General features: G+C 43.4%; 1 protein-coding gene across 2 annotated transcripts in view; it reads left to right on the top strand.

Moving 5' to 3' along the window:
- Window positions 1-5,916: 5,916 nt before the first annotated feature.
- Window positions 5,917-16,355, top strand: part of LOC143291180 (proteasome inhibitor PI31 subunit-like) — a 70,358-nt gene continuing 59,919 nt past the window's right edge. The window contains exons 1-3 of one of the 2 annotated variants that reach the window (XM_076600898.1): window positions 5,917-6,333; window positions 6,904-7,009; window positions 11,996-12,142. In XM_076600898.1, coding sequence (XP_076457013.1) covers window positions 6,134-6,333; window positions 6,904-7,009; window positions 11,996-12,142 — 453 coding nt within the window. In that variant the 5' untranslated portion in view covers window positions 5,917-6,133. Of the gene's footprint in view, window positions 6,350-6,903; window positions 7,010-11,995; window positions 12,143-16,355 lie in introns of both variants that reach the window. The other variant, XM_076600899.1, reaches the window with a different exon arrangement.

Below are 16,355 nucleotides of genomic sequence, written 5' to 3'. Positions count from 1 at the left end.
ACGCAGCACCAGATCACTTCGGGCAGTTGGTGTTGGAGACAATATCGCTGTGCCTGTTTCTCAATTTGACCGCAGTAAAGCAGACCCACCAAATTTAGTATGTGTTGAGTTAGAAGCAGAAGAGACTGGCTGCACAACAGACACAAAACACGACATTATCAAAGGCAAAACCTTTCAGTATGCAGGACTTTGCGCAGAAAATATGTCACCAGAAGTGCTTAGCATCCACGAAATTGTTCGGGCACAAAGTGTGAGTGACGGTCAGGGATACCAACGATGCCATTGCAGGAGCTACTGCTTATCAAAACGCTGTTCCTGTCTGAAAGCTGGTCTTCGCTGCAACAGTGCCTGCCACAGCCACAAATCTGTGTGTGTGTCGTAACGTTTTTTCATTCTTTTATCTGTGACGTGTGCCGTGACGTTTTTCATTCTTCTTTCTGTCAGCTATGACATGTGCCGTGAAGTCAACTATTGACATCATTAGCAAAAAAAATAGCTGCTGAAGAAGGAGCATCAGAACTCCGAAAACTCGAATGGTGTTGTCGTGTTCTTTTTTGATCATATGAACACTGACACAGAGAGAGAGAAAGAAAGAGAAAACGCAGGGCTTGTTCCTAACGAATGGTGTACAGTGTTTGGACAATCAGAAGCCACTGAAAAATGAAACAAATATTTTAGATGAATTATTATATTTGATCAAAATAAAGGAATTTTTCAAACATATACATGTTTAATTTCTGCTGTGATTGGACAAATTCTGTAGCTCTATGTATCTATAAATGAAAAAAAAATCATTCATTAAAGTTGCTCACTTCATGAAATGACCGAGTTCTCGATTGCTCATTTCATGAAATGGGCATGATATTTGCTCATTTCATGAAATGGCCAATTTCATAGATTGGGTGCAACACACACACACACACACACACACACACACACACACATAGTGATAAGAAACTCTAGAGATAGCTGGAGAGTACAAGGTCTTCAGAGAAGAATCCCCCCTCAGTCAAGTGTTTCGGCTCTTAACTCCTCTACGGGGGCTGGGCCGCACCCAGGTCATGACTCCTAGATGCCCTTGTATTGCCGCCTTTTCTTTTGTTTTTTTGTTTTTTCCTGGTCCTCAGCAGGTTCGAACCAGCGCCTCCAGGGTGGTCTCCACTTCAGGACCTCATGAGGAGCTGACCCGTACTCATTTGCCAGATCCAGCCATACCACGTCAAGGTTCTTTTTCTCTGCTTTTACTCTTCGGATTGCATCCCAAATCATTGTGGCATGTTTTTACACAGCCAGGAACTCCTGGGATGCCACCTTTCTGGACTGACACATCCAGGTACTCATTTTCTGTGAGGCATTTTGTAAGTCTTACAGTTATGACAGAGAGGAAGATTTTTCCTTTGACATTCAGGAGCAATATTGGTCTGAACTGACTGATGGTACTTGAATACTGCTCTTTCGGGATGTACACGCCATCAGCTATCACCCACTGGTCGCTGATCTTCAGGTTCCTCCATGCTGACCTTATCACTCTGTGGAGCCACTCAAGGACTTTGGGACATTTCTTGTACAGCAGGTACGGTATCCCGTTTGGCCCTGGTGATGATTTGGCCCTGGCTTTCTTGACCACTTTCTGTACTTCCTCAAGGGTTGGTGGTTTATCGCTGAACTTCTTCTCTGGTTTCCTGGGATGAACCAAACCCTTGAGATTTAGTGGTTTCTTGCTTTGCGGATCAGAATACGTTTTCCTGAGGTGCTGTTGAATGTTTCTTTGTCAACTGTGAGTGTCCCTGATTGGGGCTGCTCGAACAGTTTCCTGGCGAACTGAAAGGGGTCTCGAAAGAAGCAGCCTTGTATCTTCTTTTTGCTCCTTTTCCTCCTTGCTGATTCTGCGTTACTGAGGGCACTGTGTTTTGCTTTCAGGTCTTTCCAAAGTTTCTGTAGGCCCTGCTTCTCAAATTCTGAAGCTGTCTTCATCGTTTTCTTGAGCTTTCTTTTTGCATTTCGGATGTTGTTCATTTCTCGTTGTCGCCTGGACTTTTGAGATGTTCTTGTCTTTGGTTCTTTCTCTCCATATGTTTCCTGACAGGTTGCATACACGATATCTCCGTATGTGGCTAACTTGTATTCTAATGTGCTCTTTCCTGTCAGCGCATCAAGTTTTCGAACTATTTTCTGGTCCAACTCTTCCCATTCCGTTTTTGCACTTGCAGGTGGCAAGTTTAGTTTCTGGCGTTTGGCTTCAAGATCTTGTACAAATGATTCGTCTGAATTATCAGCGTGGATGTCCTTTACACTGTGGTTTGAATCCTGGCCTTGGTTTTCCGACGTCTTATCTGTTGGTGCAGTGCGCTGCTGAGCATTCGTCAGATTCTTCATACAACCCTTTCTGGTCCTGTGGATCTTCATGCCACGATCAGTGGAGAATCCCCCCCCCCCCCCCTCACAACCCCGCCATATATATATATATATATATATATATATATATATGTGTGTGTGTGTGTGTGTGTGTGTGTGTGTGTGTGTGTGTGTGTGTTAATCAAATTGAAAAATTGATGCGCCTACTTTCTATACCTATTTTTGAAGTATAGTGAACCAACCTGCGAACATACCTGCATGCAAAATGTTATCGAAAGCCTTTTAAAAAAAAAATCAACAAAACATTCATCTATGTTCAAGAAAAATTCATGGTATAATCAACTTTTTAAATACAAAAGTATGGTCCGTAGTTCTAAAACCTTTTCTGAAACAGGCTTCTTGATTTACAAGTAAACTGTTAGATTATAAATAGTTATGCAGTCCGCTGTTTGGACAAAGTAGATTACTCAAAAAGCAATTGATAGATATTCCTCTGCAGTTGTTTGGGTTTGATTTACCACCCTCTTTTTGAATTGGGATAGATAAAAGTGTTTTTTTTCTCCCATGAATCCGATATCCGGGTAACATCCACTTTCAAAGCACAATCAAATATGCTTTTGACTGTGGGAAGTATGTCCGGTAAGACAGCTTTAATTATCTCACTTCTGATCCCATATATGCCCGGTGATTTATTGTTCTTCAATTTTTGAGAAGCTTTTACATTATTCTTGTTTCAGATATATCATTATCGAGGTTAGTGTTATGATAAACACTGCTAAACTGTGTTTCAGTCGTATTTTGGTTTCCCTCATCTATCTCAACTTTTCCCCCCAATAAATTCATGTAAGTAGGTTATCCATCTTAACTGATACAGATTGTGTGTTTTGATGCATTTCCATTATTCTAGTTGTTTCAGTCATTTTCCATGGTGTATTTGGATCATATTCTACATCTTTGTTGAGCCAGTCAGCTATAGTTTGTTTAATCTATATACTGTCCTCCTCTTCTTAATCATTTGTTGGTGGTGTCCTCTCTTAGAAAAAACATTTCTGATGTAGATTTTTGTTAAGCAGATGTCAGGTTAAAGCATTTGATATAGTGATTCTAATTCTTTACACAGTAAAACACAATCTTTGTCAAACCATTTTTGACTCACTTGTGTAAATGAAGTTAGTCTATGTTATAACCCGGTGTTCGGTTAATTGTGTTTGTGTCACTGACAGTGTGTGTGTGTGTGTGTGTGTGTGTGTGTGTGTGTGTGTGTGTGTGTGTGTGTGTGTGTGTGTGTGTGTCTGTCTGTCTGTCTGTCTGTATGTATGTATGTATGTCTGTGTGTCCCTGGTCAGTAAACTTTAATATCGCCGTTTTCTCTGGACTCATATTTTGTTCGTCAATACCAAATTTGGCTTAAAAATCATAGGAAAAAAAAATCTTCATGGTCATACCAATAAGAGTTTGTAAGTCTCCCAAATTAAGCCGTGTTTCCCGTATCATTAATGGTTTATTTCGTTGAGGCCATTTCTGGGATTCCGAAGAACACCATGGCGTTGGCGATGCTTTGTGAGTATACGGCGTGACCTCTATGTTCTTGTTCGCAATTAAATGGAAAGAAATACAAATTCTGGACAGAACACATACAGTGACACAGACTACATCATCGACGTGTTGACTGCATATGAATCTTTTAAAGTGGATACCCAATAAACTAGAATGAACATAAAAGTGAAATTGAATTGACCCGGCGTATCGTACTTTCCCATCGGGTGTAACTATAAACTTGTACATTTATCTGGATCCAGAGAAAAGCGGCTAAATGTTGCAATGTGATTGTGGGCGATAGCTACGTCTCCTTTACTGCGGACTTTAAAGAATTCTTAATTGTCCATACAGAATTTTTTAACTGAATGCCAGAGATACACCCAAATAGTGTTATTTAAACAGCATTCGAGTCTCACGAGTCGAATGCCACAATCGATTTATCACCATTTAAAAAGCATATACTTTGATATTAATTTTTGAAATTGAATCACAGATCCGCAATAGCTGAGTGCAATGAATAAGACAAATTATTTTCTTCGTGCTCGAACATGTTTGGCTCGAACCTGCGCTCAGGCCTTTTTTTTCTTTTTTTTTAAACCGACGAAACTTTTTTTTTTTGTTAACAAATACAGAACACTGACATTTTAACGATTAGATTAATTTCTTTTAAGTGTATCACATGTGAGTCTTTAAGGCCTTACCTCTTTTGTTGTGTCTCTTCCTTGGCTTTTTGAATTTTGCCGCACGAAAGACTTCTTTTTTTTAATTTTATAATCTTTATCTATTTTAGTTTTTACTGGCGTACTGACTACGTGTCTTACACTTTGCGTAAACTCTTCTATGACTTATTAATCGTATACTCTGGACTTCTTTACATACCATATACATACATACATACATACATACATAATATATATATATATGTATGTGTGTGTGTGTGTGTGTGTGTGTGTGTGTGTGTGTGCCGTGAGCCGGTGCCGGTCGGTGTATGTCAGAGAGAGAGAGTGCGTGTGTGTGTGTGTGCGTGTGCGTGTGTGTGTGTGTGTGTGTGTGTGTGTGTGTGTGTGTGCCAACTTTATGTGTGCGTGTGTGGTACGTGTGTGTATTCGTGTATGTGTGTCGTCATGCAGTGTGTTCAAGTTGCGGAATCTCGAAGTGTGGCGGATATATACGTGCCGCGCCGTACGTGTGTGTGTGTGTGTGACATTGTGCGTGGTACTTCAGTCTCGGAGTACGATACGTGGGAGTGTGTGTGTGTGTGTGTGTGTGTGTGTGTGTGTGTGTGTGTGTTGCAATATTATGTAAAGGGACAAATGGAGTCCTTTGCAAGCCACGTTCATTCCAAGTTCGGATCAACCGGAGTTATTTCCCTTAGCTCGTCTGGATTCACAAAGCACGACAAACGCATGCATCATACTGCAACTCCCCTTTTTTGTGTGGGGAACTGTTCATTTCCATCTAGATACACAATGAACTAAAAGTGAATTAAAAGCAGATCATGCAGTATGCACTATGAGTCTCACTGAGCTTCTTTTGTGAGAGTCAGTTCACTTCTCTCCTCTTCCCCCTTCTACTGATTCGTAACAATGTCAATCAATTCAGTATAGTTTCCTTCCAAAGAGATAATGAAATTATGGCTTGTGGTCGAATACATATCATGGGATATGCTTTGAAACTTTTAGTGATAAGATAATTTTGTGGTGAAAAGGAGAAAAGAAAAAGAATGTAGTGAAAAACAAACACAATGCGTTAAACATATTTGTATGGGTTTTGGATTTGGTACCAGTATACGTTTGATTATGACATGTGACTAGATCAGCGGTTGTTGGTAAGTGTTCAGAAGCAATGTACATGTACACACAAAAGAATATATATGTCAATGTTGCACTGTGTTCCATACGTTGGTATGGTTATGGGATGAAGTAAGTTTGTTGTGCTGGTGAAGTTTTTAACCTAATATTTTGTTTTCCCCAAGACAGGTGAGCCATAGGGGCCTTTCTCAGACCCCTTATAGGAGCACATTTGCACTTCCTACACTTTGTTTTCCCAGTACAGATAAGCCATAAGGGCCTTTCTCAGATCTGCTGGGTACACTTTCACAGATTCAGCTTCACCGGTTTGTTGACTGGTCTGCCTGATCTGGTGCGGAGTTGACCTGGTGTGTTGTTGACAGCTGGTCCTGGGGCCGTGGGTGTTGCTCTGGGCGTTGTCATCTGTATGGGTGGCTGCTGTCTGGGCGATGAGGGGATCTGTTGAGGTGGTGATGGTGGTGGAAGAGAACCCGAAGACGTGGCATTCCCTGCGGCAGTGGTTGTCTGCAGTGTTGGTCGGGCTTCACCAGGCATGGCCACTAGGTGTGACCTGTTACCTGTGGCCGGATCGTTCCCTGCGCTGTTGCCACGATGAAGGAGCGTGGATTGTGGTGTTCCGCTACAACCTGTCCGGTTTTGTTCGTGTGTGTGTGTGTGTGTTTATCATATTTGTGTTTATTCATTTATACGTCACGTACGCTAACGTTTTTGTTATCAGTTATTATCATTATTATTACTATTATTCATATCATTTTTAGTTGTTGTTTTTTGTTTTTTGTTTTTTTACTCATTTTTTGTAGAAGTTGTAGTAGTAGGAAAGGGGCAAAGTACGCTTGAAGTTTTCAAACAGTCGCTTCTTTGTTACATGACATATCAGTGAATTTGGTATAATTTATTATAGTCATTTTGGTTAAGGTTCGACGCTTCATTTACAATTTGTTTATTCGTCATACTATCTAAAAAAAAAAAAGGTTCATAGTTAAGTTTATTTCTGTTTATCTATTTCGTTTTATTTCATTCTATTCTATTTTCCTTCAAGGCCTGGCTTCGCCGTTTTCCAACACTTTTAAGGGAAACGACTCGTACCTTTTCTCTGAAAAGAACCGGAAGAGTGGTTTCCAAGATGGCATGATGATGTTGTATTGAAACCAACCGGCAGAGAAATAATGCTACCAGGCTTTGAACTTTTGTTCTCCAGCGTACAATCTCAGCTCCGATCATCACAAGATGCTGTGGTGAGCGCCATCCATTGGATTATCATTAGCGCTGGGTTCAAACTCACAGGCGTCGGTGAAAATCCATCTGTAAGTAATTTGATGTATTCTGAAGTACATTCTGGTTCTACTTTCTCTTCATGAGGAAGTTCCTCAGTTCATGACAGTTTTTGTTGTTGTTTTTTGTTGTTGTTGTTGTTATAAATTAGACACGCATTTGGCTTTTCTGCGGCGACGGGAGATTTGCTTGTCAGAGCGACTGTCGTGGTATCTTTTCTTTCTGATCATATCTTTTCTTTCTGATCAATCAGCAAGTATGTAGGATAACAGCAAAATAAAATGTAATAAAACTATAAAGAAAAAATTAAAAGGGAGGGGGAGGGCTGTTCCGGAGGGGGGGGGGGCACAAACAGAACAAAACAAAAACGAGCAAGTACCCACAAACCTTCCTCTTAAACCCACCATAAATAAAGAAAAAAGGTATTACCATACACAGTTAAGAGTATCCAGTTGGCCCTGGATAAGCTCACCCACTGGGGACAACAACAAAAAAGTCAACTTATGCGATGGTCAACTTATCCACACCTTGGATAAGTCAACATTTTTGGGCAGCAATAAACTTATTCAATATTAGTGCAGTGTAATTAGAATTTGGGGTGGAAAAAATTAATACCATTCTTTGTACACAAACAGAACAGGGCCCAAATTTGATCCTGTGAAAAATCCAAAATAATCCATGCCCAGCAACATGGAAATCTTTTGTGTGAAATTCTAGCGTTTTCGCTAAAAGATATTTATCCAGTTTTTTTTAAGGTAGGGACAAGGTTTATAATATCCTTCACATATAAATACACATTGCTGCTTCAGCTGTGCAAACAATGGTAGTGAACACATTAATGATCATCGTAATATTTGATTATTTGATTCTAAAAGAAACAATGATTTATGATGTCATATGACGGGCGCAATAGCCGAGTGGTTAAAGCGTTGGACTGTCAGTCTGAGGGTCCCGGGTTCGAATCACGGTGACGGGTGCCTGGTGGGTAAAGGGTGGAGATTTTTACGATCTCCCAGATCCGCATATGTGCAGACCTGCTAGTGCCTGAACCCCCTTCATGTGTATATGCAAGCAGAAGATCAAATACGCACGTTAAAGATCCTGTAATCCATGTCAGCGTTCGGTGGGTTATGGAAACAAGAACATACCCAGCATGCACGCCCCTGAAAACGGAGTATGGCTGCCTACATGGTTGGGTAAAAACAGTCATACACGTAAAAGCCCACTCGTGTGCATACGAGTGAACGCAGAAGACGATGTCATAAGTCGTCCTTGCTTAAGATGTCTCATCATGTATGTAAGTCGACACAGTTCTTTGGCCCTGGCCAAGAGCCTTTTTTTTTCTCAATAAAATTTCCACTCTTTGCTCAGTCTCATTTAAGTGGACACCTTGCATGCATCGACAAAACTTTTGTGATCCTTTAATGTTTTCCCCTGATAAGTCGACACTGACATAATTGGAGTGTAGTAAAACACCAAGGTGGTGTTGGCCTACAGAAGAATGGTAGTGAGCAATTGCCTTGGTTGTTGTGCATTGCTTTGAAGCCATGTACTGCGTGCCCCGAGCTGAAACCGTAGATATTGCAATTAAACCCCCACATCAAAGTTGATGGAGGAAAAACGATTTCCCTTATCATTTTGAACAATAATACAATTTACACACACACACACACAGACACAGGTATACACGCACACACACAAGCGCGCACTCACACACACATAGATGATACACAAACACACTCAGAAATCAAATTTACAGTACCATCCTTAGATGACATTTGTCACTCAGCACTGTGGGAAAAAAATTGTTCATTCAACTTTCAAGGTATGGATACCAACTTTCATTTTTAGTCACAGCACTGGAGGGGGTCTGGGGGGGGGGGGGTGTAATTTTTTTTCCAGATTTCATCATTTGTTTAAGAGCGTTGACACCACATTATTCCATATGTTTACCTAGCATTTAGCTGATAATACTATCAAGTCAACCAATAAGTAAGTGTGTATTTCTTTTTTTAACACCAAACAAAACCGGTTCTTTGTCAAAGGTTAGGTTTGTGATGCGTGTGCACTTGTTTTCTTTTTAGATAATTCTTCTGGTATCATCCTATAATACACTTCCGTATGCACAAAACCACATTAAATAATTTGCCTTACGAAGCTTGTCAAAGGACTTGATGGTGTCGAACTGATATGCGGATGCATCCTTGAGTTCCTGCCGAAGTCCTGTCCAGAACATCTGCCGCAGTGCCTCATCAGTGCCTCCATCGATGTCTGAAAGTCTGCGCACATGACCAAACAGGCCCTCAATCCTGCATCTCCAGTCAGCCACTGTCTCAGACTGTCCTTGTCGTGCGCTGTAGAAAGCAGCCAACACATCAGCATCTTTGTCCACTTGCCCATAGATGCTGTCAAGCTTCGTTAGTATCTTGTCCACTGTAGCATCAGGGCCAAGGCTGACCAGGAGTGAACCAGCCTTACCTTGGACCAAAGCTTGGATAGTGTCAGCAATGTCCTGTGACGAGTGGTTCTCATGACGGAGGCTAAGAAGTTGGTGGCACCATAACTCGTAGCCTTCTTCGCCGCCAAACTTTGTCAACCATGGTTTGCGACCCACGACACTGATGACGGGCTGAGCCAGATGTTGAGCCACAGGAGGTTCAGAATCAGCAGACTCACTGGTCTTGACTGACTCTGCAGATGGCATGTCAGCTGACAACCATGGTTGAGATGCGAAAACATTTGCCATCCATTGCCTCAAAGCTTCTTTCGAATCTGTCTTTGGTCGTGAACGCAATGCAGTAAAAATCTTCTCTAAAGTTGTCTCTTCATCCTCAGAAAAAGGCCTATCAACGTCTTCACCACCTGTTGCCATAGTGATTAAATATAGCACAGAGAGTGAAACGTTAACGTAAACGTAAGTGATTAGAGTCCAAATTGCTCAAGTTTATCTGCTGGCTTCGACAACAAAGCACAGTCTAGCAATGAATCTTAGGGAAGGGGGATTGGGGGTGGGGTGGGGGAAGGGATTCTTAACCTCTGGACGACAACTCAGTGACGACGACACAGCTGAAGATCACGTCTCCACGACGACATTCACGACTGTAGTCCTCCATCTCTGCATTGAAGATGATTATTGGACTTAGCGTGGTAGGGAGGGGGGTAACGGGGTATCCAAAGTGAGAGGGTAGGGAGGGAGTAAGAAGGTATCCAATGGGGTTTGGAATGGAAAGGTAATGGTGGAGAAGGTAAAGGTTGGGGGAAAAACGATGGTGGTGATGGGGAGTGGGGTAGGAGCGATCAGCAGTGACGACAACGAAGAACAAGAAAACTTCATCCACTGACGTCAATGCTGACAAAACTTGAGGTAGCTGTAGTCATCGAAGACGGACATTGGGTGCCATTGTTGTAGTTGTTGGGGTGGGGTTCTATCTTTGATACAGCTTTGTCAAGAAGAGGGTAAGGAAGGACCAGAGGGGGAGAAAACGGAATGAACACCACACACAGGGTCGTTTCACAGAGGTTTTCTATTTTGATCTCTTCAGATTCAAAGGGTGAGAATGTGCGACTGCATAACAATGCGCATCAATGCGCGAACCTCTGCACAAAAAGTACATAAGCTCCATTTAATAAAAACATACAAAAAGTATTCCTAAAACAAGATAATAAATACTGTATCAACTATATTTGTAATGTACAGCATGAAAATATTTTGATAACACTTTATCATTTGAATGAATCGATCCATGGAAATGACGAAGATAATTGAGTAGAAATGAACAATAACCAAACAATCCCAGAAACAGATCACCTTCCATTAGTTTACAAAAATAGTAAAATTCAATAATCCAATTCATAACTAGAAAAAGTACAAAATGTTTTGACAAATAATGAAGAACCAAAAGCCAATGAATAATAAGAATAATTGGACCTAACGTTAATAACATAGATAGCCTCACCTCATCAGTGTGACAAAAGGCCAAACATTGAAACACTAGGACCCATCCGGTCCAGCCGATTCTCACACTCTGGCTTACATTTGCTGTGACAGGATCAGCTGAGCTATCCGGAACTGTACTCACTGACACTGAGGAATGATGATCCCAGTAAAATCATATTCATAAGGAACACGCAATTGCTTCCCCTAGCTTCACAAGCAACAACACACAATTGCTTCCCCTAGCATCACAAGCAACAACACACACACGCAATCTCAACGACACAACCATTCAAAGTGCCACAAAAATAAATGCTATTACACATGGTTGATCCTTCCAAACTGAAACTTTGGACAGAACTGATTTTGGATGCAGACGACAATAAAAAAAAAAAATCAATAGACTTGACACCCAGACAGGCTATTTTTAGACTGACACTGATTGACAGATGCCAACACATGGCAGCTAGCATGAACATGATGAAGGTCACATTGCACAGCTCTGATACGGTATTTTTTTTACATGCTGTTTTGAATTTGACAATACTCACATAATTTGCATCCGAACTTTTAGATATTTTGCAGACGTGTTGACGATACCCTAAGGTTACTGTGTGAAAATTTTCAATTAATTCAGTTTCTCTATCACTGAGAAAATACTTGTCAAAAAGCAGTTAACTTTTGGGGGGACACCCGATATATTATAATGCTCTTTTCATATAATCGTTGTTGTTGCTTTTTTTGTCATATATATTTTTGCTTTACTTTCTGTCATTTCTTTAATGATATGAGGTGGATGCATTATTATTTATATTGCACCTATACTTGGTTGAGACCAAGCTGTAAGTGCTTTACAAACATGAGTCATTTGCATAACAGACTGCTTACCTTCCCCCCTGAACCCCCAGCCCAGATTTCATTTGGAGGGCTGAATGAAAGAAAGCATTGTTTTGCTTACTCCATCACCCTCAGAAAATAAAATACCACTCTATTCTGTCACAATGTTTATCAATCAGTATTTTACAGAAAAGAAAACAAAAAAACTTTATTTTGGTTCTCACTAACTTACTTTTTTTTCTGTCAGGGGGAGAAACAGAGCACAGAAAACCTTCTGAATGGTTGGAATGAAGCTGAGATCTATGTTCTTCACTATGAATCAGCTGCTGAGCCCAATCAACTCTGTCTCCTGAAAATTCTTCCTGTGGACAACTGTCTTCTTCTACACTTTCAGGTAAAGGCAAATATTGAAACTGGACTTGAGAGGAAGAGAGGACTGGGGTAGGGTAGGGGATGTGGAGGAGGGTATGATAACTGGAGGGATGGGGAGGAGAGTATGATAACTGGAGGGGATGGGATGGGGAGGAGGGTATAATAACTGGAGGGGAGGGGATGGGGAAAAGGGGATGGGATGGGGAGGAGGGTATGATAACTGGAGGGGAGGGGATGGGGAGGATGGGATGGGGAGGAGGGTATGATAACTGGAGGGGAGGGATGGGGAGAAGGGGATGGGGAGGAGGGTATGATAACTGGAGGGGAGGGGATGTGGAGGAGGGTATGATAACTAGAGGGGAGGGGATGGGGAGGAGGGTATGATAACTGGAGGGGAAGGAATGGGGAGGAGGGTAGGATAACGGGAGATGAGGTGAGGGGGAGGGGGGTATGATAACTGGAGGGGAAGGGAGGGGAGGGGGAGGAGGGTATGATAACTGGAGGGGATGGGGAGGAGGGTATGATAACTGGAGGGGAAGGGATGGGGAGGAGGGTATGGTAACTGGAGAGGAGGGATTGGGGAGGAGGGTATGATAAATGGAGGGGAGGGTTTGGGGGGTATGATAACTGGAGTGGAGGGAATGGAGAGGAGGGTATAACTGGAGGGGAGGGGAGGTTTAGGGGGGTATGATAAGGGAAGGGGAGGGGGAGGAGGGTATGATAACTGGAGGGGATTGGATGGGGAGGAGGGTATGATAACTGGAGGGGATGGGGAGGAGGGTATGATAACAGGAGGGGAGGGGCAGGTGGGTATTATAACTGGAGGGGAGGGGGAGGAGGGTATGAGAGAAGGGTATGATAACTGGAGGGGAGGGGGTGGGGAGGAGGGTATGATAACGGGAGGGGAGGGGATGGGGAGGAGAGTATGATAACTGGAGGGGAGGGGATGGGGAAGAGGGTATGATAAAGGGAGGGAAGGGGAGGGGAAGGAGGCTATGATAACTGGAGGGGAGGGGATTGGATGGGGAGGAGGGTATGATAACTCAAGCAGTCATAACCAGTAAAATGATTGGTGGATTTAACTTACTTTGAAATCATTATTTTAATTACACATACTTTACCGTGACCCAACTAGTGCAGGGGTCTGACATTCCTGTCCTGTGCAAACTACTATCCGCCTATGTGGAGAAAACGAAACTACAGTCGATAACCTCCCGGAAGTAGGTAACCTCCCCTTTGTCCAGCTGGCTAGCGCCCTCTTTTTCTGGCAGCCATCATGACTCCTGTTCCTGTGCTCTTCATACGGCTAAGTTTTTTTTCGTATTTTCTGCCTGTCTGTCGATTCTCTGGCGTTCTTGTTTGTTGTCAAATTTTGTCTCCAACCAGGTCACATAATTATGTAGCTCAATTGGGGAATCGTGCTAAAATTAAGGTGCGATCGCAATCGATTAGGTGACACTCTGGGCCCTCTACTCCTGGCCCTCTCAACAATGCCAACCCACCGCCTCCTCCACTTCCTCCACTCCCTCCGGTCGACTCCAGACCTCCACCACCTCCTACACCTCCTCTGGTGACTTCTAGAGGTTTGTTGCCACACACTCAGGTCAGTGTTGCCTTTAATGTCATTTTTATCGATCCGCGAGCGCACTCAACACGATCCGTGTTTTCTCAGCCCTGCCAGTCAGCAGTGTATGAGTCGACCTCCTCTATCTCTTTACCCATACCCACAGTTGCACCAATGGAATGTGCCACCATCCCTGTGGGGAAACAAAAAAAGAAAAAAAAAAGAAGCAGCTTGTTTTGGATCCGCACGTTAGACTGGGCCCTATGTGCGATGGTGGTGGCCGTGACATCGGATCACGCGACCCCCCACGCAGAATGCCTCGACCGTCTCGGATCCAGTGGCGACCGAGGCGCGTAGGTATGCCCTCCCCTGGTGTAGGGAGGAAGGTGGACCACTAGGGGACACGCTTGCCCATACGCGTGCACCCTCCTCCTTGTCCGGATCACCCGATCCAAGGGAGGCAACCCCTGCTTCAGCACCCTTGCCGGTGACTGCCGCAGTTATTTCCCTTGCACCGGCACTGCTCCTCGCCTTCAGTGCAGGCGCGTGCACGGTCCCACCAAGCTATGCGGTGATGACCCTATCTGCCACACCGCCGAGTGCTGCTGTTTCCCATCCACTAATGGCGTCTCGGCAAGCTGCTCAACCAAACAATCAGCAACTCATCGCTAACTTGCTGCAGCAGTTATGCACCACTCTGCTTCCCGGTGCCACACCTTGCGCCTGCACCGCCCCTCGCCTACAGAGCAGGTACGTGCACGCCCCATTGGAACTTCGGCAGTACTAGATTCTTCTGCCCCATTGCCTAACTCTGCTGTTACCCAGACTAATATCGGCACTTCCACATTGGAGTGCCTCTGAATAACTCGATCCTGCCTCTCGGCAGTGCTCGGGCCGATCTTGTCTATCCCTTTATCCGTCAACACACAACAGCTGAACGTCAGTCCTCTTGCAGGAGCTATTCGCGAGATTGGACCGCCGTTCAGCTACAGGGGGATGCACATCCCACGGCAAGCCGACGGACTTGTCACCCCCTCATCCACGACGCCCATAACACTGGATTACGGCGCCGTCATGCCACATGCCCCGACCGTCTCGCATCCGATGGCGACCGATTCGGGTTGGGATGCCCACGGCACTAAGCGGACATTATAATTATTCCCCTGGCGGTCATTTTCACCTGTGTCGGTTACGGTGGCATCGAACCACGGACTCTCACTCCCTCTACAGCGAGGACATGTCGCACCAGGGGATATGTGCTCTAAAGACACCATCCTTTTCGACGATTATCGGCGCCAAGGGAGGCAACTCCACATTTGTAACCTAGGCGGTTGAAGCTGTTGTTACTTTCGCTGACACAGCACGTCATTCCTGCCCCCCCCGTGCTGTCCACCAACGATGTTTTCTTTCGGTTTCTCATTGGGTCCTCATGCCCAGTCATGGACTTTACACATCTTTGCATAGCAACTGCACTTTTCTTGCTGTTTCTCAGGCTATTGGCCACAGGAAATAAATCACAATATTTCCCCTTCTACCCTTTTGATATATTATCACAATCAACAATCACGAAATATATATATATATATATATATATATATATATATATATATATATAGACACACTAAAAAAAAAAAAAAAAATCTCTCTCTCTCTCTATATATATATATACACACACACATATACATATATATCTATGAGATATCTTGCAACATTTATACACATTTCTGCTTTCACTTGTAGATGTGTACTTATCCCTCGGTATACACATGTGTGTGCGCTTATGGGGTAGGTTCAGACGACTTTCATATTAACATGCACAGTTATATTTCTATCTCTATTCATTGACATCTATTCATTCCCTACATAGCAATATAGGCACACTTGCATTTGCGGCCTTCTGTTCACAATGCCCAGAACTCTCTGTCTCTACGTACTGGCACTTTATTCATATGTGTATGTACATCTCATATATAGGTGCATACACAGATTCCTTTCCATTGATGGAACACTTACCCATTTACTTGGGTACATCTGTGCACGCTACACGTACGCTTATACAGCCGCTTATTTCTTGTGTCTCGATCTCTTGTCATTGGCATATTTCTGACATCATCACTTGAGTTGATGGAAGTTTATAATCCCTTTGCACATATATGTATTCATTTTCATAAATTCATCCCTACCTTGCTTTCGGAGAATGACTGCACTCACAGAAAAAACTGCCTCATTCACGCCTGAATGTATGCTTCTTCACTTCACATTTCTGTAGTGGCTGGTCCTTAGGGACCCACACACACCCCCTTCCCACCCACAGGGCTAAGAATGCCTTCTCTTGGTGCAAGGACGGACAAGGCAACCCAACTCATTTGCCTGCAACAATCACCCACAGGGCTGGAGATGCACAAGGAGGGATGAGGCAGTCCAACTTAGAGGTGCCACTCCGGACACACATGCCCTTCATTCCTTCCAAGTTTGTAAGGCATCCCTTCTTCCCCCCCCTCTACATTTGGGAGAAAGGCATATTGACGAGGACGGATGCGTCTCACAAAGCACAACGAACTGTCCATTAGCCACAAGGGCGTACCTTTCTGCCCACTCATACCAGCACAGCAGATGCCGCATTCAAGCACATCAGTTCGCCTCATCACCTTGCTTGAACACAGATACAGCA

This window comes from Babylonia areolata, chromosome 16 (genome assembly GCF_041734735.1).
Source record: "Babylonia areolata isolate BAREFJ2019XMU chromosome 16, ASM4173473v1, whole genome shotgun sequence".
Taxonomy (NCBI): Eukaryota; Metazoa; Mollusca; class Gastropoda; order Neogastropoda; family Buccinidae; genus Babylonia; species Babylonia areolata.
The sequence above is the reverse complement of the archived record's forward strand: the minus strand, read 5'-3'. Positions and strand labels throughout refer to the sequence as shown.